At 42.7% G+C, this 26,507-nt stretch overlaps 2 protein-coding genes across 2 annotated transcripts in view; one reads left to right on the forward strand and one right to left on the reverse strand.

Annotated features, from left to right (window-relative positions):
• Positions 1 to 331: 331 nt before the first annotated feature.
• dctd (dCMP deaminase) lies at positions 332 to 2,596 on the forward strand. The gene is made up of 6 exons (XM_008317198.3): positions 332 to 540; positions 1,222 to 1,318; positions 1,505 to 1,640; positions 1,829 to 1,945; positions 2,064 to 2,160; positions 2,312 to 2,596. Exons 1-6 carry the CDS (start codon positions 512 to 514, stop codon positions 2,394 to 2,396), a joined length of 561 nt encoding a protein of 186 aa, XP_008315420.1. The 5' UTR covers positions 332 to 511; the 3' UTR covers positions 2,397 to 2,596.
• Positions 2,597 to 3,687: 1,091 nt separating this feature from the next.
• Positions 3,688 to 26,507, reverse strand: part of tenm3 (teneurin transmembrane protein 3) — a 70,762-nt gene continuing 47,942 nt past the window's right edge. The window contains 42 exon segments of the mRNA XM_025058499.1: positions 3,688 to 6,092; positions 6,398 to 6,528; positions 6,710 to 6,837; positions 6,952 to 7,091; positions 7,204 to 7,314; positions 7,483 to 7,685; positions 8,106 to 8,242; positions 8,244 to 8,279; positions 8,361 to 8,605; positions 8,803 to 9,147; positions 9,251 to 9,310; positions 9,783 to 9,980; positions 10,257 to 10,384; positions 10,492 to 10,660; positions 10,767 to 10,897; positions 11,043 to 11,147; positions 11,284 to 11,462; positions 11,609 to 11,751; positions 11,955 to 12,060; positions 12,321 to 12,459; positions 12,546 to 12,708; positions 13,435 to 13,494; positions 13,626 to 13,799; positions 14,434 to 14,535; positions 15,185 to 15,339; positions 15,828 to 15,935; positions 16,083 to 16,207; positions 17,226 to 17,403; positions 17,615 to 17,686; positions 17,899 to 18,042; positions 18,408 to 18,543; positions 18,704 to 18,835; positions 19,046 to 19,174; positions 19,391 to 19,523; positions 19,624 to 19,743; positions 20,214 to 20,302; positions 20,391 to 20,521; positions 20,827 to 20,973; positions 23,973 to 24,158; positions 24,533 to 24,733; positions 25,766 to 25,960; positions 26,166 to 26,267. Coding sequence (XP_024914267.1) covers positions 5,337 to 6,092; positions 6,398 to 6,528; positions 6,710 to 6,837; positions 6,952 to 7,091; positions 7,204 to 7,314; positions 7,483 to 7,685; positions 8,106 to 8,242; positions 8,244 to 8,279; positions 8,361 to 8,605; positions 8,803 to 9,147; positions 9,251 to 9,310; positions 9,783 to 9,980; positions 10,257 to 10,384; positions 10,492 to 10,660; positions 10,767 to 10,897; positions 11,043 to 11,147; positions 11,284 to 11,462; positions 11,609 to 11,751; positions 11,955 to 12,060; positions 12,321 to 12,459; positions 12,546 to 12,708; positions 13,435 to 13,494; positions 13,626 to 13,799; positions 14,434 to 14,535; positions 15,185 to 15,339; positions 15,828 to 15,935; positions 16,083 to 16,207; positions 17,226 to 17,403; positions 17,615 to 17,686; positions 17,899 to 18,042; positions 18,408 to 18,543; positions 18,704 to 18,835; positions 19,046 to 19,174; positions 19,391 to 19,523; positions 19,624 to 19,743; positions 20,214 to 20,302; positions 20,391 to 20,521; positions 20,827 to 20,973; positions 23,973 to 24,158; positions 24,533 to 24,733; positions 25,766 to 25,960; positions 26,166 to 26,267 — 6,572 coding nt within the window. The 3' untranslated portion in view covers positions 3,688 to 5,336.

The raw sequence follows: 26,507 nt of genomic DNA on the forward strand, positions 1-26,507 counted from the left end.
CCACCTACTGGCTGTCGAGTGTTATTATTTTCATTATTTTTAGACTTAAGTCCCAAAGGGGCAAAGCAGCCAGTGACTGAACCTTGAAAAACGGCCCGTATTTAGAAGCAAAACATACAAAAAATGTCGTAAATTGAATTAATGAATAACAGGGCGTATTATATGTAAAGGGTATACAAAAAAAACAGTGAGAGCTGGGGCTCGAACCCGTGACCCGGTGAATTTCTTGCTATAATAAGAGCGCCCCATCGTGTGGCTCCATTCATGAAAAGTGGAAAACAACAAGATGCAGTAGAAATAACAGCCGTTAGGTGGCAGTAGCACTTCCCAGAAGCCGGTAAAAAACAAAGCACGAAGGAACGACAGAGCGGCAAAAGTCTCTTCCTGTTTTTGGTCTGACGCCAGGTTCCTTATGCAGACTTGACTTCAGCTTCCATCACTGCAGAGGTTTTTATTTATTTACAATTTTTTAATATTTATTTCCTCAGTTACTCGGATAAAAAACAACGGCATGGAGCATGAAAACGTTACTTTAAACGGGTGAGTGCTGACACGCACGAATACAAGAACAAATTCTTCATCTTTACAGGCAGAAGCGGACACAGACGTTTTTTTTGTGTTTTGTGTTTGGCAGAAGCGGACACAGACGTTTTTTTTTTCTTAAAGTGTTATTTTTTTTACTAACCTGTTTGACAAGTAGCTTAAGTTTGTGCGCAGATAAGCTCAGATGAAACACACCATTGTTGACATTCACTAAATGCAGACGTGGCCCCTTTGTGGACTTTAATGGGGGGCAGTGAGTGCTCTTTTCTCAATTACTGTCTAATAGTCACTTCAAAAGCAGAGATCATTTTTTAGATTATGTGTCTGTCTAACTCTCTCTTGAAAAAAAACAATCGGTGAAAAAAAAAAACGGGGTGAATTTTTAGGACAACACCCAGAATTTGTGAAAATTCCGTTTTGTTAACAGGTTTAACAAGTTCTTACAGACACAGGTAATCACTGGTTAACAGTTCAAAGTTAGTGCCATGACTGCTGAGTTACAGTGAACTTAAGGAAATGAACCAATAACCATTATTATCTGTCTTGCTATATATGTTTTGGTAGTTTTTTTGTTGTTGTTATTGTTGGGTTCAGTTATTTTTTCAGTCACAACAACGTTAGCATTAGAGACTTTCATTTGAAGGAGTTTAACAGCTGTTGATTGTGTTTGTCCTTCAGTGTTACCAAGAAGAGAGACAACTACCTGGAGTGGCCAGACTACTTCATGGCCGTGGCCTTTCTGTCGGCCCAGAGAAGCAAAGACCCGAGTTCACAGGTCAGAAGTTTGTCCTCTGACTTTAACGCACTCACCTCTGAGATACATTTGAAATATTAAAATAAACATATAAGCTGAATTTTACCCCCAAATGCGTTGGCCAAACTGGCGTATATGTTATAATACAATTATGTAATGAAGCTGCTGCTAAAATCTGTTCTGTGTGTGTATGTGTGTGTGTTCAAGGTTGGTGCGTGTATAGTGAACCAGGACAATAAGATTGTTGGTATTGGTTATAATGGGATGCCAAACGGCTGTGATGACGACCTGCTGCCATGGTCCAGATGTGCTGAAAACAAGCTGGACACAAAATATCCATATGGTCAGAATCAACACATAAACACCCAGATACACACAAACACTTTAATTTGACACCCTTATTTAAAGGTTCAGCTTTTAGCCACAGGTCATAAAAACATCCACTTTCTCCATGTTTTAAATGAATGGTTGTTTCGTCTTGCCATAAAACAACACCAAACTTCTAAACAAACTGTTTTTTTTTTTTTAAAGTGTGTCACGCTGAACTCAACGCCATCATGAATAAGAACAGCGCTGACGTGAAGGGCTGCAGCATGTATGTGGCGCTGTTTCCCTGCAATGAGTGCGCTAAACTCATCATCCAGGCTGGTGTGTGCTTTCTCAAACTCTTCCTGCTCTGACCTCTCTCTCTCTCTCTCTCTAACTAGTTTTGTACTCCTTCTCTCCCCGACTCCTCTAACTCTCTCTCTGCCTCCTCTCTCCTCAGGTTTAAAGGAGGTGATCTACCTGTCAGACAAATACCACCACACACCAGAGATGACAGCATCCAGGCGTCTGTTGTCCATGGCAGGAGTTCACTTCAGGTCACTATCCACTGAACTATTTTTTTAGCTAAATATTATCTCTCTATCACCATTAATAGCAAATAACTATTTCTAGGGCTTATAGCTAACATATTTTACTTTAGCAATTTTCTTTGTTAACTTGTATATTTTGTGTTTTTCTGTTCCACAGACAGTATCAGCCAAAGACAACAGAGATCGTCATCAATTTTAACTCCATCAACGGCTTGGGAACAGCAAATGGCACCATCCAGTGAAAGAGGACAGAAGCACTAGATGCAGAAATGGAATCCAAAGATGTTTTTTTTTTAATGCATGACATGCTTTTAAATCTGTGAGTTGTGACCCAGATATGAATCATGGTACACACAGACATGGTGGTACTAATTGGTGATTTTTTTTTCCTGCTTCAGTTGTTTTTACTGATTCAAGTTTTAAATTAAACCTTCAGACCTTGTTGGTGTCGATTTGTGTTCAGCGGTGGTTTGGGTCCTTTTGGCCCCGCCCCCAACTTTAATTTGACACATTAGCAAACAAACATAAAAATCACAAAATGGCAGTTTAAAAAAAGTGGAAAATTAGGTACAGTATATATTAAGTAAGAAATACAAGCATGAAGACACGTAGTCATAAATAAAAAAAATTAGAAGACATTTGTCAGGTTTAGGAAACTTTGATAAAACAACAAATTAGATAAATATTTTAAATACAATAAGACAATGCTCTCTGATGGAGGGACCTAACACTGACAAAACACTTCACTAAAACAGTCGCTATCACTATTATTTTTTTCACTACGTTTTTTACATAAATTTTAGTAATTCAACGCAATGTGTATGCACATTTTTGACAATGACAGTGTTTGGGCCCCTTTTACGAGGCATTTCTTAAATTAATTTTTTTTCCTCAAACATACTACAGTATGCGAGTTTCGGTCAATTTCGGACATATTTTTTCATATATACTTGCTGGTGCACATTTTGGGCAAAATTAAGGCATTTTGAGTCTTGAGAAACTTTATTTTCTCATATTAAAAAAAAGGTTATCCACACACTCATACATACATTATGTATGTGTGTGTATATGTAGATATACACGCATATATAAACCCACATATAGATGTATCCCAGCTATCTACGAGTGAGGGCGGGGTACACCGCGGACAGCTTGCCAGTCCGCGGCAGGGCCACATATAGAGACAACCAACCATTCACTTTCATACCCATGGTCAATTCATAGTGTCCGATCAACATACTCCCCTATCAGGCATGTTTTCAGGCACGCACACACAGGGAAAAACCATGCAATGCCATACATAATTTCCTTCCTGCTGCACTGGAAAAATCAACCAGGGATGTAAGTTGCACACCAAGTGTTCTACCAACATTTTATACATATATATGTATAAATATATATATATACATATAAACTGTATATACATATACACGTATATATAGATATATATATATACACACACAGAGACAGAGATTCGATGTATTTTGTCTAGCTAAATTAGTTGTAATGTAAAAGGAAACAACAATGAGAGACGACAGTCAGAATTGTTTTTATTGTAGAAAGAGTGAAGATGAAGATTTTGTCATGTGGAATTTTATTCGGGAGACATTTACCCCCCTCCCCCAAAACGCACGCGCACGCACACGCACACACGCACAATCTACTTAGCTTCATCTAGTCCGGGTTTTAATGTCCAGTAGAGGGTGCTGTTGCACCGTGTCCTTTTGATATTTTTTGTCAAGTCGGTGTTTACCCAGAATTCAACTAGTCTGAAATAGTAGCAGACACACAAGACAGAGAACTGAATCCTGACCCAGACCCAGAAACTCACGACCCTAGACCAGAAACAGGTAAATATCCTGATCCTTTGCTGGAAAGTAGTTCCTGGTACTGTTACCTACAGCAGAGACACAGTTCCTAAGATTGTCACTTGATCCTGGTACTTATTCAACTATGTGTTCAATGGTCCTTTTACAGTTTAGTGTAGTTACGATATATCATGATAAATGGTAATAATCAGTGTTCCTGCAGTGTTGGACAAACGTGTTCCTGGAACTACTTTCTAATGGAGTTCAGATCTGGACCCACCCAAAACATGGTTCCTGGTCTCGGTTCTATCAGTTTAAAAGTTAGTACTGACTTCTGGCTCTCAGAATAAAGTCATAGTTCTTGGTCTGAGTGGTTCCATAAAACCCATAGTCGAAATCTCAGACTTAGTCTTGGTCTTCTGCAGTCTTAGACTTAGACCTGGGCTTAACCAAGTCTGACTTAGATCTGAGTGTAGGTCTAACCTGATGCAGATGAAACACAGATGTTTTCCTCTGGTTCTGGTCCGGGTGCCAATTCAGGTTCTGGTTCTGGTCTATAAGGACCAGTAGTAAAATGTTATGTGATTTTTATGTAAACACTTTTTAAATGCCAACTTTATTTTAGCTATAAAAACAAACAAAAACAAAAACAAGTCCATTTTTTTTTGTTCGTACAAACCTCAGTTCTTTTTTGTGCCTGTCTCCCAGAGAAAGTTCACAACAGTTCCAGAGCCACGCCCAAGGCCCCACCCACAGCTACTACTGTGGTCCATGCTAACGGCTAACCGCTAACAGTAAGTTATTTTAAATGCTTGTTTTTTTTTCCTGCGGTGGTGAAAACTCCATCCTGAAATGTCCAACTGTTTGACAGCTGGACTGATTAACCCCGCCCCCCTATACGGAGGGGGAGGAGCCATAGGACAGCCTGAAACCACAGCCTGAAGGCAGGATGGTAGAGGGGCAAGAGACACAGAGAGAAGGAAAGATGGAGCTGAAAAAACAAAAAAAAATCCAGAACCAAACTGAGGCAGTTGGGAAGCAGGACTGAAGGAGAGAACAGAAGGAGGAAAGAGGGACAGAAGAATGGAAATGAAGGAGGTGTGGGAAGAAGGAAGGAAAGAAGGGATGGATGGAAAGGTGAAGCAGTAGGAATGGAGAAAAACCAAGGCATTTGAGTTTTTCCTCTCTTTTCTCCTTTTCCAGTTTTTGCCTCCGATCCTCGTACAGAAACGTCTTGGTTCTGTACATTCGTTTGTACTTCTCATCTTTTTCGAGACAACTCTTTAGAAACTTTATTTCCTCCATTTCTAGCCAAAGTTTTCTGCAAAGTCTTTCTCGGTCCCGAAGTCGGCAAGATTTGTTTGTCACGGGACGTTACCTGCGTCCGATCTCGCTCTGCCGTAGGAACTGGATGTTGTTAGCACTGTCGGCTAACTCTGGGTACTGTTCCACGGACAGGACGTAGTATCCATCATATCCCAGAACCTTCCCGCCGCTCAGCAGCTGCCTTTTCTCTCCCTCGGTCCACAGCCGCGCTCCTTCCTCCCCGTCTCTAACCCGCTGCTGCTCGCGGCTCCAGGCGCCCCACAGCGCCCTCTGCCGCGCCTGTTCCAAGATACGCGCCTTCTCCTCGTCCAGTGTGGTGCCGTAGCGCACGTGGAGTGCTAGCGCGCCGTACTGCAGCTCCACGTCAGCGAAGCGACGCGTGCGTCCATTCATGACTGTGGTGGACTGGGACACGGTCACGTTAACGCCGTTTTCCAGTGATTTCCTCCCTGACGTGAGCCGCAGCGCCCCGAGGTCGTTCTCTGGAGCGCTAGTCTTGATGAAGTAGTGTGTGTCCCGGCCGTCCACGGTGAAGTGCAGCTCTTCCAAGTAAAAGGCATTGTTCAGCACGGACGCCACCTTGATGCAGTCTTCGTTGGCCACGTTGAGGGCGTTGGTCAACACCCGGCCCTGCACCACCGCCAGCATCACACCTTTACCGATCAGAGACCGAACCGTGGCAAACCACAGCCAGGGTTTCGCGTGATCGGAACGCCGGCAGTTGGGCCGGATCTCTGGCATCCTCTCAAACGACAGGAAGGCATGTGATTGACGGGTCACTTCTTGTTGGACACCTGAGATGGACTGAGGCAGAGACAGACAGGATGTGCTTCACCTTTGACCTCATTAGAAAAGCGATTATACTGCGCACGTGGCCATCTGGATGCTAACCTGTAGCTTTTTTCGGACAAACTATAAGCTATTCGTACGACAGACTTTTAACTGTTCCTGGTCAAACTTTTACTTACCTTTTTGCTATTCTTAATATAACAGTTAGCTTTCCCTGGACTAACTTTGGCTGGAGCTGCTAGTTCTACAATTCACTGACAATGGCACAGTTTGAGGGTAATGTGTTGGGGGTCAGGGAGGAGGTAAAGGTCAGAACCTACAGGCAGGTCGTCCCACAGTTGACTCTTCTTCAGCTCCAGTGACGGCTCTGTCATGTCAAACTTTGGAATGGGGAATCCTGGGATGGCATTGTGGAGATGAAAACCGAAGGTCACCAGCCAGATGTTCACGTCTGCATTTGGAAAAGGACACAGGTGAAGAAAATATAAGGGTTACAGAGAAATGGTGAACCAGTAGGGGGCAGTAACGATAGAATTATGAAAGTCACTGCTGGAAAAAAAAGTCTGAGCTAAGTTAAGTGTTTACTGTAAAAAAATGTGATTTTTTTTGTTCGTGGCTAACTCTTAGCTCACCTGTGACATACTCCTTCACCTGGTGGATTTTACTGATGGGATTGTTTCCCCTGAACATGTAGAGGTTGAAGGGCTCAGGGTCTTTGCCCACTCTGGTCCAGGTGCTGATGTCAGGGGTGGTCCACCTGGGACGAAGGCAGAGACAAAGATGGTTCAACAATGAGCTCAGTACATGAAAAAACAAACAAACAAACAAACAAACAAAAACGGAATGGAATGGTGAATTGGGAATTTTAATATTCCCACCTGGAATGTCGTAGTCTCTGTGTCCGAAGTGCAGCAGTCGAGTCAGTGGGTCGTAGAGTCCACCGTGGAAACCGATCACCAGAACAAAGTCCAGGTTTGAGTCAAAGTAGATCTCGCCGTATGCTGTATACTGGACCTGAGATACACACAGACGCGCTTCATAAATCTACGACCATTTGTCGAGCAGAGGTTGGAGTCAGGGCTCAAACCGGTGACTGTCTCGCGGTAAGGCAGGCACAGACACAGACCTGTTTCAGCAGCAGTCCGTTGTTACTGAACACAGCCAGTGGAGTCCCTGTGTTGTCACATGCGATGTAAAACTCCTCCCCGCTGCTGATCTCCATGGCAAACACATGACCCTGAAGAATCACAGAGGAGTCAGAACCAAGTGTGTGTGTGTGTGTGTGTGTGTGGTTTCACTGACATTAATCATCATCATCACAGACATGGAGTATGTAGCTATAACACTGGTGTGTGGACAGAAGCAATTTGATATGCAGCAGAGGTAGCAGTAGCAGCAGCACCACCTGTAGGTCATAGTAGAAGGACGTGATCTCGGAGCTGGAGTGGTTGTAGACGTGGGTGATCCTAGTTGGGTAGTTCAAGTCCGAGTAGAAAAATTGCAGGTGTTGACCCAGACTGTTTCTGGACGCCACCCGCCGGCCCAGACCATCGTATCGGTACTGGATGGTCCAGCCTGAAGCTTTACTGTAGACACGAACCAGAAGACCTGGATGACCGGAGAAGAAGAGTCCAGATCAATCCCTTGGACTGTAAACATGTTGTTGTCAGTAATCCACACCAATCCTCATAGAGAAAACCAGTGATTTTAGCTCACACAGACACAGCACTTGTTGATTCACTGCGGCCTCTTTCACTAAGTTCACACAAGTTTCACTAAGTTTCTTGGTGACTGCACTGTTTGAAATCATCATGTTTAGATTTTCCTCAGCAGCGGACCAGCAGCTTTCATGTTATTGTGTGTTTAGACACCGATTTTCTCTACGAACCTTAAGATTTTCTGTACACCTCAGCTGAAACACATTTGTGCAGATTAGCCCAGGAAAAAGTTAACCGCGGCATTTTCAGAAAGCCTTACAATGTAAAAGGATTATAACGTGTAATGTTAGAGTTGGAATTTCGTCGTTACCTTTGGAGTTGTACTCAAAGATGTCCGCTCCTCTCTGTCTCAAAAACCCGTCCTCGTCCAGGCGGTACTGAACATCTCCCAGACGAGTGATACGATCCCTCAGGTCGTAGCGCAGCGGGGTCAGTCTGCCGCTGTTCCAGCAGGTGTAGGTTCCCATTGAGGTCGTAGTTGTACCTGTGGAGAAACGACGCCATCAGCGACCGATTACACGCTATCTGGATTTGTGTTTTCATGTCTTCAAGAGCACGCACTCACCTCCACATCATCTTCTCGTTGAGCGAGACCGTCTGCAGCTGCCCGTCCACGTCATACTCGTAGCCGTACTTGGTGGTGTTGGCGAAGGGTCCAATCTTTATCTCCCGTTTGGTGACACGGCCCACGTTGTCATACTGAATGGTGATCCAGTACATCAGGGACCTGAAGATCTCGTACTGGATCTCCTTGATCCGTCCGTGCTGGTCAAAGTGTTTGGTGTAGGTCATCACAGCCGTGGAGATGATCTGGACAGGAATTAAAAAAAAAAAACAACTTCTAAAAGTAGCCAAAAATAGAGGAACGTTGCCCAGAATTGGTCAGAGTTAGAAATAGCTACAAATTAGAGTCACTACTAAAAGCTAAGCCTGTATCCTACTCTTTAAGTTTCAAACATAACAAATAAGCTAACTGTTAGCCTAAAACGCTGATGTTTCCATCTCACCTGGTTAATGTCGTAGTAAATGACTCCAAACTTCCCAAACTGCTCCACCTTCCCGCTGATATCGTCAAACTGATACAGGTCGATGGGCAGCGGCGTCTCGTTGATGACAGCCTGCATGCTGGTCACCCTGAAGCTGTTGTCGTAGGTGTAGTCGAAGCGTGCGTTCACCATCCCGTCCTCGCTGAAGCGGAATATCTGTCGGTCCACCAGGGGGCCGATCTGCCGGTAGCGGATGGAGCAAATGAACCCTTCGCTCTGCAGGTTGACCGTCTTCAGGACGCCGGCGGTCTCGTCGTAGGTGAAACTGACGCGGGTTGAGTCGTAGAGAATCTCAGCCAGTTTGTTCTGATGACAGAGGGAATTTACGGTAAAAACATCTTGAAAAATGACCTCTAGGTAAAAAGTTACATCTTCTTTTGTTTTCTGTGTAAAAGCATGAGTTTGTTACCTGTCGGCGATATTTGTACAGAATCTGTCGCCCGGTGCCGAGATGGGCCACTCTGAGGAGCTGAAGAGACAGTGGAAACGTATCAAAAATAAAACTAAAACAAAAAAAAAAGTTTTTTACTATATAGAGTAATACCACAATGAGTTTAACATAACAAAAGTTAGATTTGGATTATTGTCATAAAATTTATAAATGTCACAAAAACAAAAAATAATTTAAGTTGTCTAGAGCCTGCTGTAATAACAGTGTAAATAAAGTATAAATGCGTGAATACAAAGACATTAGGTTCACATTAGGTAATAAGGATGTAATAACCGCAGTTAACATTTTAAACATTTCAACATTAAAGTTAAACATTTTCTTTTCCGAAATAGACCAACGTTATTACCATTTTATTTATGAAGCACATTTAAAAACAGCAGAGGTGAAACCAAAGCAGACGTGAACAGAAACAGTCGAAATCCACTGAAAACCAAACTGTTTTCAACAGACATTTAAAACAATGAAGTGATGGTACCATATGACCCCTCACCTGTCCGTCCTCAGAGTAGTCCACAGTGACTGAGGCGTTGCTCTCCGGGGGAGTATAGATGTTCCTGTAGTATCCCACAGACCTGATGGTCTGCATGGTGTGACGGGCCACGCTGGGCATGGTGACGGCCGAGAGCCGGTCTGCCGAGTCGTACTCGAAGATGTACTGATGCTGGCTGTGGAGCAGCAGCACCATGGACTGTTGGAGAGACAGCACCGAGAGCTGAGTGAGGGACATTTGGACCATTCAAAAACGAGGCCCACATCTGACGTGGCCCACATGTGATGTAGCCTACATTCTGATTTAATCAATACAAATCCCATTGCCTAAACTGACGACAGGGCTGGGCTATTTACACAGAAATATATATAAAACAGGTATTATAGGTGGAAAAAACATAGGTGCGGACCAACTCTCTTCACCACTGCACCACAGCCACGCTTTTATTGAGAGATGAAGTTTGAGCCTGGTCACCTTGTCCAGGTAGGTGTAGCTCCAGATCTTTCCATCAGCAAAGACTCGGGATGTGATCCTGCCCTGAGCGTCGTACTCCCAACGCTCTGTGGTCGGACCCCTTTGAAGACCAGTCACAAACAATGTACCGCACACACACACACACACAAACACACACACAAACACACATGGTGAAATGATAGAAATGACCTCAGAACTGGACCTCGATGATTTTTTAGGATTATCGGCCCTTACCTGGAGTAGGTGAGGTTTACAGACAGCAGCTTGCTGCTGGGAACCCAGAGCGTGGGATGACCCTGAGTGTCGTAGATGATCTTCAACAGGAACTTCCTGTGGTCATCGTAGATCTTCTCTGTTCGCAGAGAGCGGTCATAGTCAACGGAGAGCAGGTTCCTGCCGTTCACCTGGGAGAGACACACAATTACTGAAGCAGGACGATACAATCAAAACGAACCAATCACAGGATTAAAAACAAGTGTCTTGATGGAGAACGCTGTGGGCTTCTCTTACCCTGAGTTTACGGCCGTAGACGATGACTTTCCCTCTTGTCTGTTCCTTCCTGAACCTCCACTCCACCAAGTTCTGACCGTTCTCTCCAGGGAGCGTCATGTTCCTTCGAGCGATGGTCGGATTAGCGGCACCTTCAGGTGGAGACAGGAAAAATTAAGATTTTCCAATGGGTTGGAGAAATTATAGTACACATCGGTGCTTCCCTGAAACTTTTTATTCAACACCTTTAGTAACGGAGTAACTGATGCAACAGCTTAAAAAAAAAAGAAACCGTACCTGCTAGAATGTTTGGTTCAGTCTGATAGTGAGTGTCCATCCCATTGGCATAGATGAGTCTGAGCGAGTGATCGTTTCCAACCTGATAACTGTTCCTCAGCTGATCTGTGGCAGACAGACAGACAGACAGACAGAGAGAGACAGTCACACGGAAGCAGTCAGAGACAGAGAGACCGTCTGTGCGCTTTTGACAGTGTTGTGTCTGTGCGAGTGTTTGACAGTCAGTGTCTGTAGGTCTCACCCTGCACCAGAGTGTAGAAAGAGTCAATGGAGGACAGGTTTGTGGTGATGGACACGTCCTCCTCCCTTCCTGACGTCTCCACGTCCACAGCTACAGCTCCTGAGGACATGTCACTGTGGAGGTTGGTAACCACGCCTGTAGGGAAGGTCACGTTGGTCAGCCGTCCTTCACTGTCATAGCTGTGGAGAGAGACGAGATTGTGGCGGTGAGATGGGGGCGGGGTCTACTTTATGATCTTTATGATCCGTCCTCCCATCATCCATCCATCCACCGCTCAGTTCATCCATCCGTCCATTAATCCATCCATCCATCCATCAGGTCTCACTCGTAGAATGTGGTCCAGCCGATCTGGATGCTCTTTGTTGCCAACAACCCACTGTTGCCGTGGTAACTGAACAGAACCAGTTCCTTTCCCTGAGCTGTCAAAGTCTTTAGACCTCCATTTGTGCCGATGTTGAGCCAGATCACCTAAAACACACATGCAAAGGCACACCGACATGAACCACTCCTCTCCAAACCCTCACTGACACAAACTGACCACAGGAGGCAGCAGTGGACCATCAGGTCCTGTGTTTCTGAGAGCTAAAATCACTCATTTCCTCTGTGGACTTTGGTGGGAAGAGTTTACACAATAAAAAAAAAAACCCATCAAATATGAGGTTGAGTCTCACCTGGTTGTCGGGGGCAACCACCCGTACAGGCAACCTGTTGGTGTCTCTACGGATACGCAGCGTGTTCCCACTGCTGTCCGTCACTGCCGTCACATCGTCCTCATTACTGTAGGGACCAGGGACACAGATCCTTTTCAAGAAAAACCCAAGCTTTGCCCCTCTTCATCCCAACTGTGACCAATGCTAACTTCTAAGATCATTTTCTATGGGATTTTTCAGGTTTCTTTTTGAAAAATTCAGGCTATATTTGCTAGCTAATACATAGCTTTTTTGGTTACCCATCACAAGACGAATTTTAATAATTGTTTTTTTGTAATACATTTGAGCAAATTCTAAGCGTTTAACTGTGTAACTTCAGCTACTGACCTGTAGCTGAAGTTGTACTTGAAGTCTCCTGTGACGAGCGACATTGTGAACTGATGAGTTCCATTCCAGTCAAACACGTAAAGTTCCTGAGTCGCCGGAGAAGCTACTTCATAAGAACTGGGACCAGAAGCCAGGGAACCTGAAGGAACAAGAATGAGAAGACAGGCAACATTGAACCTTAAGAACTAAAAAAGAAAACGGTTTCCCTGTGCTCACGTCCTCTACCTGTGGGTGGTTGGTTTCTACGTATGGCCCGGATACGGATGTTTCCCAAATCGGCCACATAGAGTGTTCCGTCTGGAGACACCACCAAAGAAGAAGGACAATTGAGGCGGGCGTCTTTGGCGTAGCCGTCTCCAGTTTGGTAGCAGTCACAGTTAGCATCGTTCTGTAAGGACAGGCTAACATTTAGCTAAGATGGCTTGGGTTACTTTGGTTACTGGTAAAGCTGTGTTTTAGTCTATAAGTTAACAATGACAATTTAAATAATCTGATCTGATATGAATGATATTGCTTTGTTTTAGTCACTAAAATGAGATCGCTAACATTTAGATTTTTCTTGTCTATTTTGGTTAACGTATAAGTAGGTTGTAAACTACATCTAGTTCTTTTTTACAAAAAATGAAAAAAATGTTACAGCTTTTCTTTTTTTTTATTCACATGATCCTCAAACTTTTAGGTGCATCTCGAAGTCAGTAAATCAAATTAAATCAGGACTTCAATAATCAATCTTCACACCAGTTCACACAAACCACGGCGGCAGGACCTTCTTTATCCCAGAGGTTTTATCTCATAGCACTAGAAACCATTATAAAAGTACAGAACAATTCTAGTTTTCAGGTTCTGTCTTTCCACTGTGGAGAAAGTTTATTTGATGTTTCCCAGTGGACACAAGTTCCTGAAGGTTCAAAAAATCTCTGGTCTTTGTAAGAACTTTTCTACTAACTCAGAGAACCAAAAAATTACTTTCAGCAGAAGTGTTCAGAAGTACCAGGACCAGAACAATAATCTAACTCTAATGGAAACCTGAATTCGAAAATGTTCCTCCAAAAACTCTGGATCCTACGTCTAAAAGCTGCAGTCAACAGTGGCAACGGTCAGAGAGGTGCAGTACCTTACAGTCACACTCAGAGAGCGCTCCAGCTAAATGAGTGATTTCTCCATCGGTGGACACCTGTGGGTCAAACAGAAAGAGGTCAGGAGTGAAGGAACCGGAAGAACCTCCATCAGTCTCAAGGACGACAGGAAGTAATCGGACTCTGCGGTCCTCGGTTACGTTTGAGAGCCGTGTTCAGTTCTGCCTACCTGACGAATGCGGTGAATCTTCTTCTCGTCAGTCTCAGCGATGTAGAGGACGCCGCTGTAGGACAGGGCGATGGCCGTGGCCCCTTCCAACATGGTCTGCACCGCCCTCTTTCCCAGAGTGTATTCTATACCAGGAACCTGGCAGTGCATAGGCCGACCCGCTACGATACGAACCTGACGCAACACACGAACGTGGAGAAAGGTTAGAAAGAACAATACTGTTTTTATGGTTTTATTTAATTACTATTTATTATTTCATTTATATATATTTTTATTGCATTATGTTAGGGATGTCCGTTATTGACTTTTTGCCGATATGCCGATATTGTCCAAACACGTAATTTCCGATTCCGATATCAACCGATATCGATATAGTCCTGGTAACATTTATTTATTCATCTGTACAAACCATTGTATGAGATTAATTAAATGCTGCAATGCTGCCATCTAGTGACCTTTGCTTTAATATACAGCTGTTGATCCCCAAAACTATTTTTAGGGCACACATCATTTGGTGAGACCCAGGCATTACGTTATTGAGTTTTCATTATCGGAGGAAAAACCGAGAACGATACTTACAGATATTACACAATATGCTAATATTGTGGCGATAATATCGGTCGGTCACAGTCAAAGTTTAGCATGAAAACAGCACTAATTTAATACAATTTTAATTACAACAGTATTAAAATAAAATAAAAAATAATATTATTGAACATCATTAAAATAAAAAGGAACATTCTATAATTATCCATAAACCCTGAATCATATTTTAATTAAAATAATTAAATCCATCATGAATCGTTACCTGTCTGTTTTCAGTGATCTGCAGGACGACATTGTTGTCCAGGACGTAGATGGAATTATCCATGGGGTTAATGGCCAGGTCTGTGGGCCATTCCAGACGAACCTAGAGGAACAAAGACAAATGATTTATTCTATGAATTCTTTATCCACTATCCATCCATTTTCATCCGCTTATCCGTTACCGGGTCCTGGGAGTAGCAGCCTCTATAACCTCCAGCTAAATCACACTGCACCGTACCAACCCCCCCTGAACCTTCCTGCAGGTGGTGAGTCCACTGGAAGGTACCAACTGCCCTAACTGGGATTCGATCTTGCCCAGGAGGTGAACCCTGGGGCTCCACACCAATGACAGAGACATGGCCTCTGGGCCAAAGCGCCACTGTGATTTTTTATTCAAATAAAAAATAAATAGATGTATATAAAGACAGACAGAAAAAGGTGTGTTTCTGTGAGCATAAATCACTGATTCTCTCAGTGGACTTTGGTCTGTGAACTGAAAATTGAGGTCTTATATATAGGATATACTGCAGTGATCACCAACTGGTGAACCACAGGCCAAATCCAGCCCGCTAAACCATCCAATCCAGCCTGCAACGGGATTCCAAAATAGACATCAAATAATAATGCTAGACAAAAATGTGATTTTCCAACCCCCATGGTGTTACTACAGAAAAATACTGGCCCTCTGACAAATATAGTTGATGAGGTGTGAGGACTACTGTAGGTGTGTGTGTGTGTGTGTGTGTGTGTACCTGTTTAACGTGCATGCTGGTGTCACAGGTCAGTGGTCTGGCAGAGGTCAGGTCATTACTGCCCAGAACAGTGGAGATAATCCCGTTGCGGTCCACTTTCCTGATCATGGTTCCATCTACAAAGTAGATGAGACCGTTTTTGTCAACGGCAATCCCTGAAAGGAGAAAAAAAAAAAACAACAAAAGGTCAACACATCAGTAGTGTTCAACATCAATGAGATATAAATGGGGGAAAAAGTAAATGTCAATATGTAAAGGTTTGAGCAGAAATACACTTCTTGTATGAAAGCATTTGCGCTGAAGTAGCTGCAAATATATATTGTACAGAGAAAACGTTTGCACATAGTCAGCAGAGAAAAACCTGCTCTTCAGAAAAAGAATGGATGAAATTAAACGTCTGTCTGCAGAAATAAAAATTCGTCAGGACATTTTAAAAGTTTGTCAACAGAACAAATGCACAAAGTTGGAGGAAATATATCATATGTTGTGAATCAATGCGCCGAGTCAGCAGAAAATGACAGGTTTGCAGAAAGGAACGCGGGAAGTGTGTTTTCTTTATAAAAGTGATGATAATCAAGTCAACAAAAATACACTTGTCATAAACGAAGACACAACGGCCCAGTTAAAGTGTGTGTGTCTGCACCTTTCGGTCCCAGCAGCTGAGCTTCGGTAGCTTTTCTTCCGTCGCCACACCTGGACTCATCAAATGGAGGACACTGCTCACCTGTTCCAGCCACAACTTCTCCATTGCCTTCAAAACACACACAACAGTCAACAACAGGACATGAAAATCAGGAATCAGGAATCCAGAACCGAGGTCCGGACACTGATGCTGTCCAGGTTTTTAGAAGATTTTTAGGCACATCTACAATTTATTTTACAAAAACAAAGCTCTTACTGATCAGGTCCCGCGCGCCGCTAAGCATCTTGGGTCGGTAGATTCTTCTGGAGTTGGTGTCGGACACATAGAGCTGACTTGTGACCGGGTCAGTGGCCATGTAGTAGCGGTGGGCGGGGTTGTTGCTGGGGTCAGTAAAGAAAAGAACGTCACGGTTCAAGGTGTGTTTAAAGTGCAAAATCAAACCTTACTTCACGTAAATAAATGTCTGTACCACACATACAACTGACTTGAGGTTGAACAGATGGTAATAAAAAACAGAAATAAATAGCCCAAAAGCTCAATATAGCGCATTTGTACAGAAAAGGCAGCTAAACTAAAAAGTTTACCGTAGCTTAGTCCCAAAATAGCTTTAAATTAGCCCAATAGCCAAAACCCAGCCCTTAAAAGCTAAGAATAGCCACAAACACTTTGGTTAGCGCAGGTAATGGAATAAATATAGGAGAAATAAATACAATTTCAAATAGAGATGTGACTTATCACTGACAAATTTGTGGAATCTGACAGGCAGTGACATGGCATGAATGTAGGTGACATTATCCGTCGGCAGGGAAAAAAGAGAGACTAGAGCCAAAGACTGAAGGTAGAGACAGATGTTTCACTCTTACCTATGTCTGAAATCTTTGTTTCTTTAACACAGAAGCAGCAAAGAAGGAAAAGAGGAGAAAGTGGGTGTTAACTGAAAACTCCAGAAAATCTGGATCAGACTTAGTCCAGTTCTCAGAGATCAGGTCTAAGTCTAAGTCTCAGCAGAGTCGGCATAGGGTTTTTCAAGTCCCCTGAGTTTCAGCTTTGAGTCCAAGTCATTTTAAAAAAAGTCTGAGAGGAGTCGAAATAAAGGTTTAGGGCTCCAGGTAACAGAGAAAAGAGTTCAGGTCAGGAGCCAGGTTTAGATCCACGGCAAAGTTAGTCAAGTTTTAGTCAATTCTGAGTTGCGTCTCCAAGGCACACCTGAGTGGCTGAAGAGAAAGACTCACAGGATTTTTCACTTTTCTGGAGTTTAACACAAGTTACTTGTTAGTGCTCAGAAAAAATGTCTCCAGTTTTATGAACTCCAAGTCATAGTCTCATACCCTGAAATGTGAAGGCCTGAATCTGAGTATTTGTCAGTGTAGAGTTTTGTGATCTGGTCACTGAACATACCTCAGCTCCATAACACTGGTGACGTTCCCAGATGGAAAGATCCTGCGGATGTAGTTGAAGTCTCCGACGTAGAGGCTGCCGTCGGCTCCACAAGCCAGAGCGAGAGGAGCGAGGAGTTTGTTTCCTTCAGCCTGACCGTTACAGCTGGGACAGGAGATGCTGCGGCGGCGCCCATTTCCTAAAGCAGGAAGTTCCAGAAAAAAAAAATGTTTCTCCAGTACACTCTTTTTTTATTTATTGCATTATAATGGCTGCAAACAAGCAAAACAAACAAGCTAATGCTAAAAGGCTAAACAAGATAAAGGCTAATCTCAGCATGGTCAGCCCTGAGATGTTTGTGTCAGGAGACGAGACTCCAAAATTACTCTCCGTTTCTTATCTTGACTCACCCATGATGCTGCTGATGACAGGAGGCTGCTGGGAAATAAACACGTTCTCACCGTTGCCCTTGTACAAAATACCTGCCAGAGGAATATCAACAAGGGAGAGGAGGAAGAGAGATCAGACAAAACATCTAAAAGTTATTTGAAGAAAATAAAGAAAAAAAAAGAACAAAATATAACATTTTGTAAAAATTAAAATGAAACTCTAACTAGCAATAGTTGGTGTTCTGCAGCTAATGTTTATCTAAAGAAAACCAGACGACGACAGCTGTGAGCCTACCAACACACACCGTTCTGAATGTCCAGGATGTGGTGTTTGTCCAGAGTCCAGCCTCCCATGTTGGACGCGTCCAGTTCGAAGCCCTGTAATGTTGCCGTCCGCTTCTCCCATAGGATCAGGTCCAGACAGGACTCGTACTCAAAGCCCACTGACACTAATACACACATACAGAATATTTGTTGTTGTCAAATTAACAAGGTTAAAATCTAGACTGATCCTGGGCCAGTTGTTGTTTTTTTTTTCAGTGAACGTTAGAACTGTGATTGGATTCACTCCACGTCAACATGTTTCAGTGTAAATCTCGACTTCATTGATCGTACGTCAACATCCTGAAACCTGGACCAATACCAATTCTAAGGATCAGATCGGACCATGGATAATTAGATGAGTGTGTGTCTCCTGACTGACAGGACCAACGCTCACACAGTCCAAGTGTCTTCTCCTCTGACCTCACTTGACCTCATTGACACAAACTAACCACAGCGGCCATTTCCAATAGTTTATTGTTATCTAACTCACCAACAGCTTCGGAAAGTCCGTAGACCCGCTGACCATAGGCATCGGTTTTGTCCCAGATGAAGGTGTAGGACAGGTTCGGTTGGGCAGGGAACCATTTCTGGAACAGACGACCCACTACTGCCACCATGAGGTGAACCTGCCGAAAGAAAAAGTCGACGCTGGGTCACTGTTGCGTGTGAATGAACCCACAGGTTCATGTTCCCAATTAAACAAAGTTCCTACAGTAGAATCACACTTCCTAGAACTGTCAACAAGCGCTAGTACTGTTTGATCCTGGATGAGAGTGACCTTCTTACCTTCATCAGGTTGAAGGGGATGGAGGTTTGGGTCATGGTGATCCTCAGGACTGGTTTGTATCCTGAGGCCCTGGAGCTCAGGTAGACCAGGTGGAGGTCACTACCTGGAATGGAGGTTTGCTCCTGTAAGACCTAGAGAGGGAGTAAAAGACACAACACTCAGATACATCATAACTGTCACCTTCAACAGTTCTGACGTTCCAGAGGAGGTAGAATCAGAACCTGGTCGGAACCTTTCAATGTGCCTGATTTATAAACAAATATTTGAACAAAAAAAAAATAACAGTATAGGCTTCCGCCTTCCACTGAAACTCTCCTTCAGACATCTGTTTTTTCTCTGACCTGTGTCTCGGGAATAATGGGTCCGTCCGCAGGAGAACTTCTGTAGAATGTGGACAGAGGTGAAGCCACGATGACGGGGCTGGGTCTGACGAAGCCACTCAGGTCACAGCTGGGGATGTCGTTCTCCTCCTGGAAAACAATGATTTCAGCAGTGGTCAATGAGACGTCTCTGATAGTCCTACTGTTTTACACATACCCAACCTCATACAGAAAACTGCAGATTTGAACTCACACTAAACATCACATAGAAAATCAAAGATTTAACCTCTAAAAGACATTCCAGTATTTTTGGATCATCTGCAGCCCGTGTGAGTTTGTGAAAAGACGATCACAGACTCTTCTCACCTTCTTCATGACCAGCGTGTCCATCACATGGAAGACATTCCATGGTAGCCACACTGTCCTGTACTGAGTGATGAACGGAGCGCGCTCAAAGCTCAGGGTCAGAGACGCTCCACCATTGGCCAGCAGGTCGAACCTTCAGTGAGTCCACAGGAAGTGAGTGATTAAGAAGTGATTAGTTATTTAAGTTTGTTTTTTTTCCGTGTGTTTCGTCTAATTTTAAAACTTAGACTTACAGGCCGTCCTTGCGCGTCACTGTGTGTCCGTGTTCGGGATAATGAAGGAAAGTGACATTGACTCCGATGAGAGGAGTTCCATCGGCCGTCAACACCTGACCTCGGATGATGGACACCAAGCTGCAGCGATACAGAGACAGAGGTTTCACCTTAATTCCACAGACGTGATGAAGATGATTATCATCATCTTTATTTAATGAGAGGAGCTGTGGTTTCCCTGCAGCACAGACCAGTCCTTTTCTAATTAAAGAGGAGGTTTTTTTTTGTCTTTACAGCAGCGGCTGGTGAAAGGTGTGAAAAACAAATGACAGGCTTCATTAAGTCTGACTTTAATGATCTGAGATAAGAGTCTGTTCACATTACTGCTCACGTCTCCCTACTGCTGCCTCAGGAAAATTCGACTGAGAGGCTGAGTCTTTACTTTCCACTGTAGGAAAAACACATTATCACCAGATGTTTTATCCCTGTAGTTTATAAACACTGCTTCTCACACACCAAAGTTCCGAGAGAAAATCACTGATTTAAGCTCACAGACCGAAATACACAGAAACAGTCTCTCACAGAATTGTCCATGTGTAAAATCAAACAACCTTCTGTTGAAGGGATTTTCTCCATTGATGACATGAGTGGATTCAGGACCGAGCAGGAAGTGGACGCGCTGATAAAAGGACCTCGCAGCCTAACAAAACACAGGCACAAAATAACTGTTACAACTGTTCATTGACGACATATAACTGTCACAGTCAACACACGTGTGATGTCATCACCTGCTGAGGAGCCAATGAGGATGGAGACTGACTGAGCAGCTCCGCCGGTTCAGGGGAGCCTACACAGAACAGGTGATTCTGACAGGACGGCTGCAGACAGCAGTCTGGATCCATGCAGTCCAGGAGACCGTCTAAAACACACACACGCACAGAAATACACACGCAGACAGAGATATGAAGACTTTTTTTACAAACATAAACCTGCAGATGAAGGATGATTTTTTTTTATTATGTATAAGGTTTCTTTAGCACCACCTTTAGAACACAAACACACTATGACCAGTTTTTGCCAAATATTGGCAAATACACTAACATGTAAAACAGGACCTGGGAACAAGAACTGTTAGCTTCCCTACCACAGTCCATGGTTCTCAGTGGTTAAAATAACATTTAATTTTAAACTTTTTTTTTCTCCACGGGAACAGAACACCGTTACCTCCTTCGTTGTCCTTTCCATCAGTACAGACAGTTTCCATGGCAACGTGGCACCCTGCACCCCTCCATCCTGATTGGCAGATGCAGTGCCAGCCGCTTGTCTCCAGGGTGCAGCGTCCGTTGTTGTTGCAGAGACCTGGGCAACCCTCTGAAAAATCATAAACAGACAGAAAGTTACTTTCAAGGGAGGAGGGAGAGGGGGTGGAGTCAGAGCAGCAGCAGCAGCGAGAGGGCAGGGACAGATTTGTAGGGGCGTGTCAAGTTGTGGCTGCCAACCAATCAGAGAAGTTTCCAACAAATAAGAAGCGAAGTTGATGACGGTGGAGCTTCTGAATCAGCAGGTAGAAAAATAGAAGATTAAATCTGATCTGTTTTTGAAAATAAACAGACCTGAAGAAAATCTAACATCTTTAATCCAGAGAGAAAGGTCAGGAAAACACCTGTTCTTTTTAATGGAGATGAAATCAGAAAATGAATAAAATTACTTTAATCCAGAGAGAAAAATAAGAGATATGATTTGATCTGTTAAATCCATAGAAAAGACAGAGATATCATCTGATTTCTTTAATCTAAAGTCCCCATTGTGGGACAAATAAAGGATTTATTAATCCTAATCTTAAATAGAAAAGAAATAATCTGAGCTCTTTAATCCAGAGTCATCTATCTGGCCTACATGCTGCTTCAGAAAACTGTTTGTTTCAGTCTGAAGACTTTTTTTTTACTAATGTCCCTAATGTGTTTATGTCCATCGTCAGCAGACCACACGCTGATGCTGAGTGCAGTTTGTTTGTATGACCACACGTGAACAACACACACACACCCACACACACAAAACACACAGGACGAGCGAGAGAGAGAGAGGACACAGAGATGCCAACGTACAAAAAAGTAAACATACAAACATGTAAAAATCGAAACATATATAATATAAACATACAAACATACGTATAAACATGTAAGCAGAGACAACAGTGTTCACAGTCAAATGACGAACTGATGTATTTTCACATGAACTCTTTTCAAACATTTAAAAAAAAAGAAAATTGAAAAGTTTTACAGCACTAATTTAAAAAATGTATTTAGATTATAATAGTTTATAATATTGTGTATTGTTTTTCTTATAATGTTGAGAAGTCATATTTTGAAACACATTATTTATTAAGAATTTATTTTTTAAATATGAGACATGTTTTAAAAAAGCAATGAAAAAATGTTTTTTAAAAGTTTTAAGAAAAATAGCAGAGGGAACACAATTAATGTTAAAAAGTTCATGTGAAAAAAAAATCACAGCAGACAAAGAAACAGGAAGTGGATTCTGGACCGGAGTCCTAATATTGAAATTTCTTCATTGCGTACACACACAGCCACACACACACATCACACAGGCTCATCAACGCAGGACAAAGGCTGAGCTCAGAGTGAACCCAGGTCAGAAGTTAGTGTGAACTGAGACAAATGTACTGAAGGAGTTTTTAAAAAGCCAAACGCTAGCAAACGGTATAATACCTTAACGGCTAAAGAATACTTAAGAAACCAAAGTAACACATTTTACAGAAGCAGTTGTAAAAAGGCTTACTAGTGTGTGTGTGTGTGTGTGTGTGTGCGTGTGTTTATGACATGACAGGAAAATGAACGAGTGAGTGAAATTAAATACAGAAATTAAATGCAGAAAGAAAAAGTGAACACAAGCCATCGGAGACATTAACAAGTATCTAACATGAAAGAAACAACAAAAATGTGAACAAATGAGGAGAGTGCAGTTAGGATCAAAACCCTCTGCTGATGGAATTACCTTTGTATCCTGGGATTAGGAGAGAGGGCAACAGGGAGAGAGGCAGGAAAATTAGGGAGGAGAATTGGAAAAATATCCAGAAACAAGAGCACTGAGGTGTGTGTGTGTGTGTGTGTGAGTGAGAGAGTGAGTGTGTGTGTGTGTGATAAATATATGCAATAATGAAGGTAAAGGAAAGTGGAGCAAAGGGGGAATAAAACCAAAGTCAAGTTAATTTGAATCAGTCAAATTAAATTAAGTTCATATAAACCAGACTTGAGATTAAAGTCAGGTTAATTTAAACCAGGCTTAGTTTGATGTTTATGCTAAACCAGTCTTCAGTCAGTCTAGAGTCTGGTCTCTTAAATCCAGTCTTTAGTCTGACCTAAATCAGGTAATTTAAATCCAGTCTTTAGTCAGAAGTAGGTCTAGTAAATTTAATCCAGTCTTCAGTCAGACTAAAGTCAGGTTTGATTTAAACCAGTCCTCGGTCTCAAAGCTGCTGTTGTTGCTAGTTCTTCCGACAGTGATGAAAATAAAGAGAGGAAAACCAGCATCTGTACTGACCTTTGACCTCAGCTTACCATCATCGTCACATGACTATTTTAACTGCACTGACTCCCAACTGTGATTCTCTTTTCACCTTCAAACCTATTCTCTCTCCTAAGAGTCCAGGTTCTCATTCCACTGGTTTTTAATAAGAAAACTAGATAAAACTTTTGTCCAGTTTAGCAAATAATTAAATATCTGTATTTGTGTATAATTGTGTGGTGTTTTTTTTTTTTTAATTTCGAACCAGAAATTTTAATAATGTGTGATCTCACTGTGGAGATAGAGAAAAAAAAGCATCAGCAGCAGCATGAGCATCAATATCTTTTGAGGTCATAGAAGGGGCAGCAGGAGAAGAGTGAAACTTTGACTGATGGACATTACAAAAAAGTCCCCAAAAGTCAAAGAACGGAGTTAAGTGATCCTTCGTGAATGAAGGAATGAAGGGAACGATGAAGGAGAAGAACATGGGCAAAATATTTCTGAAATTCTATACAATGATACAAAAATCAAAACAAAAGGAGGAAGAAGAGAAGAAGATGAAGAACATCACGATACCTTTGACTCTAACGTCCGGATTGTGAGCTTTAGAAGAGAGGAGGAAAACAGAGGAAGAGGAGGAGAGTAGGAAAAGAATTTCAGTCTAAAAGGAGCGGCGTTTGTTTTCATCATCAGTTCAACACAGACACGATTCTCAGTTATATATTATGGCAGAAACAGTTCAAGGGTAGTCTTAGAGAAGCTAACAGTTAGCATTAATGTAGCAAACAGTGAGTTCGTGAGTACTAGTTTTAGGAACAGTACTACGTGGTTATTTGAGTACTCACCTATGTTGCAGTGTTCGCCAGTCCAGCCCTGGTCACACTCACACTTCCCCTCCTTACACACGCCGTTCTTGCTGCACATAGGATGACACGCCTTCTGGTCACACACACTTCCTGTCCAGCCGTCCTCGCAGCGACACACTCCGCCATAACACACTCCATGGGTGCCGCAGTCCACCTCACACACCTCTGCTGGAACAGAGAAGAGGAAAGAAAATAATCTTAAATCTCACTACGACAGTCTTCATGTGGTCCAGTCCACGCTGAGGTCATGACCTCCAGCGTCTCTGGCCCAGCTTGTTCGAGACTCAGTCGCTGTTACACAAACAAAAGTGAAATATGGCACAGATCCAGGGAAATATAAGATCCACGCCAAAAATATTAGACTGCTCCACATTCTGGGAACCAGACGTGGCCCACAAATGTGTCTTGTTGTGTAACATGGTCCCAATTAGAGACCAACTCTGCCTACAGTTTGGCAGAAGAAGGTCAACTGAGGGGAGTTGTGTGGTCTTTCACTGGGCCACTCCAATGTGGTCCACACACAAACATGGGCCACATACCTAACGCGCAGTCAGCTCCGGTCCAGTTCTGGTCACACGCACAGGAAGTGGTCTCTGCGTTGTAGGTTCCGTGACCTGAACACTGGTCCGGACACATGGCCTTGACAATCTCACAGCTGGACCCACCCCAGCCGGGCTGGCAGTGACACTCTCCATGAATACAAACTCCGTGGGCTGAACAGCTGGGGTCCATGCAGTCCACTGTGTGGCCCAAATACAAGAACAAAATCAATAACAACAACAACAACCTCAAAAATATCTATATCAAATATATAACCAAACTCAAACTTTTAATTTAAAAATTTAAATTGTCATTAATGAATGAATGCTAAATTTGCAGGTAAAATTATGATCTAATGTAATATAAAACATATTTTTGCTAATTTTATCAGTTGTGAAATTTCTTGAGTTTGAGAAAAAAAAATGGCCACATTCTCTCCCGATCACAGAAACCCCAGAAATCTTGAGCTGTGTCCCCCTCGTGGGGTTCTTGAAGTAGTACAGTCTACAGCCGTTTGAGAGGCAAAAAAAAAAAACCTTTCTTCCGCATAGATAATGAGGTTCATCAGAGATACAATTAAAGAAGAACACAAATCATTAATTTATAAGACGTTTACAGCGTCTCAGGACATCTGACTGAGGAAACAGAAACATCAGAGACACTCGTTCTGATTTAATTTAATTTTCTTCGTCTTCAGTTGAAGGTCCTGAGCAGTTTCTCAGTACTAATGAAAGTGTATAATTTAATTATGTAAATGGCTTTCTGGACCTCGCCACGTTTGTCCTCTGTCCCTGTCCTCAACACGTTCACTCATTGTTCTCTCTTAGCAGCTCATGTTTCAGCTTTTAAGGCACAGTCCAGTTTTTTATGTTTTAAACCAGACCATAGAGAAGAGCAACTGAAAATAATGGCTGGAGCTGTAGTAAAAAAAAAAATCAGTCGCTTAATGAAAAGAAAGAGCTGCCCGCTTCAGTCTAAGATTAATGGAGAATACATCTGCTGCTTTGGTTTGGAGACAACAATTACTTTGCAGCTGTCAAAACAAGTTCTCGTTGAATACGTTTAAAATCAAAGTGGGAAATTATTCATATTTAATAATCTTAATTTAGGGAATTACTTTGAGTGACTCTGGAAAATATGTTTTATTTGAATCATAAAAACAGCTGCAGTACCACAAGTGTCCACCGTAACCCTCCTTGGAGTGTATTCATATAGACGTGTGCGTTCCTCACCTTGCTCACAGTTTTCTCCCTTGTATCCGGTGTTACAGATGCAGGCTCCCATGATGCAGATTCCATGTCCTCCACAGTGGATGTCGATGCACTGATTGGACGGAACGTCGCACTCCGTGCCTTTCCAGCCGCTGTAGCACTGGCAGCGTCCACGGGAGTACTGACCGTTCCCGCTGCACAGCACCGGACAGGCTGCTAAAACAAGGACACAACTGGGTCAGAGTTCAGAAACAGAGGATGGAAATAGGTAGATTAAAATAAAAGACAACACTTTTTTTTTTGGCACATTTTGGACAGAATAATTACTATTTGTAATTAATTAAGAAAATTACCTGATGAAATAAAATATCCAGACAAAGGGTACGCAGGTAGGTGAGTGTGTGTGTGTGTGTGCTCTTACCTCGAGAGCAGTCAGGACCCAGGAATCCTGGGAAACAGTGACAAATTCCAGAGAGACAATCACCGTTTCCATGACAATTCTGAGGACACTCCATGATCGAGTCTAAAAGGGAGGGAGAGGGTGTAAACCGTTATTGGTTTTTTTCTACAATTTTTTGCTATATACTTGGCTAACTTTTAACTATTAGTATGATAGTATTTGCCAACTTTTTGCCTACAGTTGTGAATACATTTGCCTTAATTTTGAGTAACTGTTAACAATTTAGCTACAGCTTTGGTTAAAGCACGTGGATAATTTTCTTCACTCACTTTTAACATAGAAAATTTGTAGAAAAACAGGTAA

The sequence above is a fragment of the Cynoglossus semilaevis genome, chromosome 9 (assembly GCF_000523025.1).
Source record: "Cynoglossus semilaevis isolate Cse_v1.0 chromosome 9, Cse_v1.0, whole genome shotgun sequence".
Lineage (NCBI taxonomy): Eukaryota > Metazoa > Chordata > Actinopteri > Pleuronectiformes > Cynoglossidae > Cynoglossus > Cynoglossus semilaevis.

What these genes read in the sequence shown, in the direction of transcription:
- dctd (XM_008317198.3), top strand. Translation starts at nt 512, where the DNA reads ATGGAGCATGAAAACGTTACTTTAAACGG. An exon ending in GAAAACGTTACTTTAAACGG is followed by an intron (nt 541 to 1,221) that starts GTGAGTGCTGAC and finishes TTTGTCCTTCAG; the next exon opens with TGTTACCAAGAAGAGAGACA. An exon ending in GGACACAAAATATCCATATG is followed by an intron (nt 1,641 to 1,828) that starts GTCAGAATCAAC and finishes TTTTTTTTAAAG; the next exon opens with TGTGTCACGCTGAACTCAAC.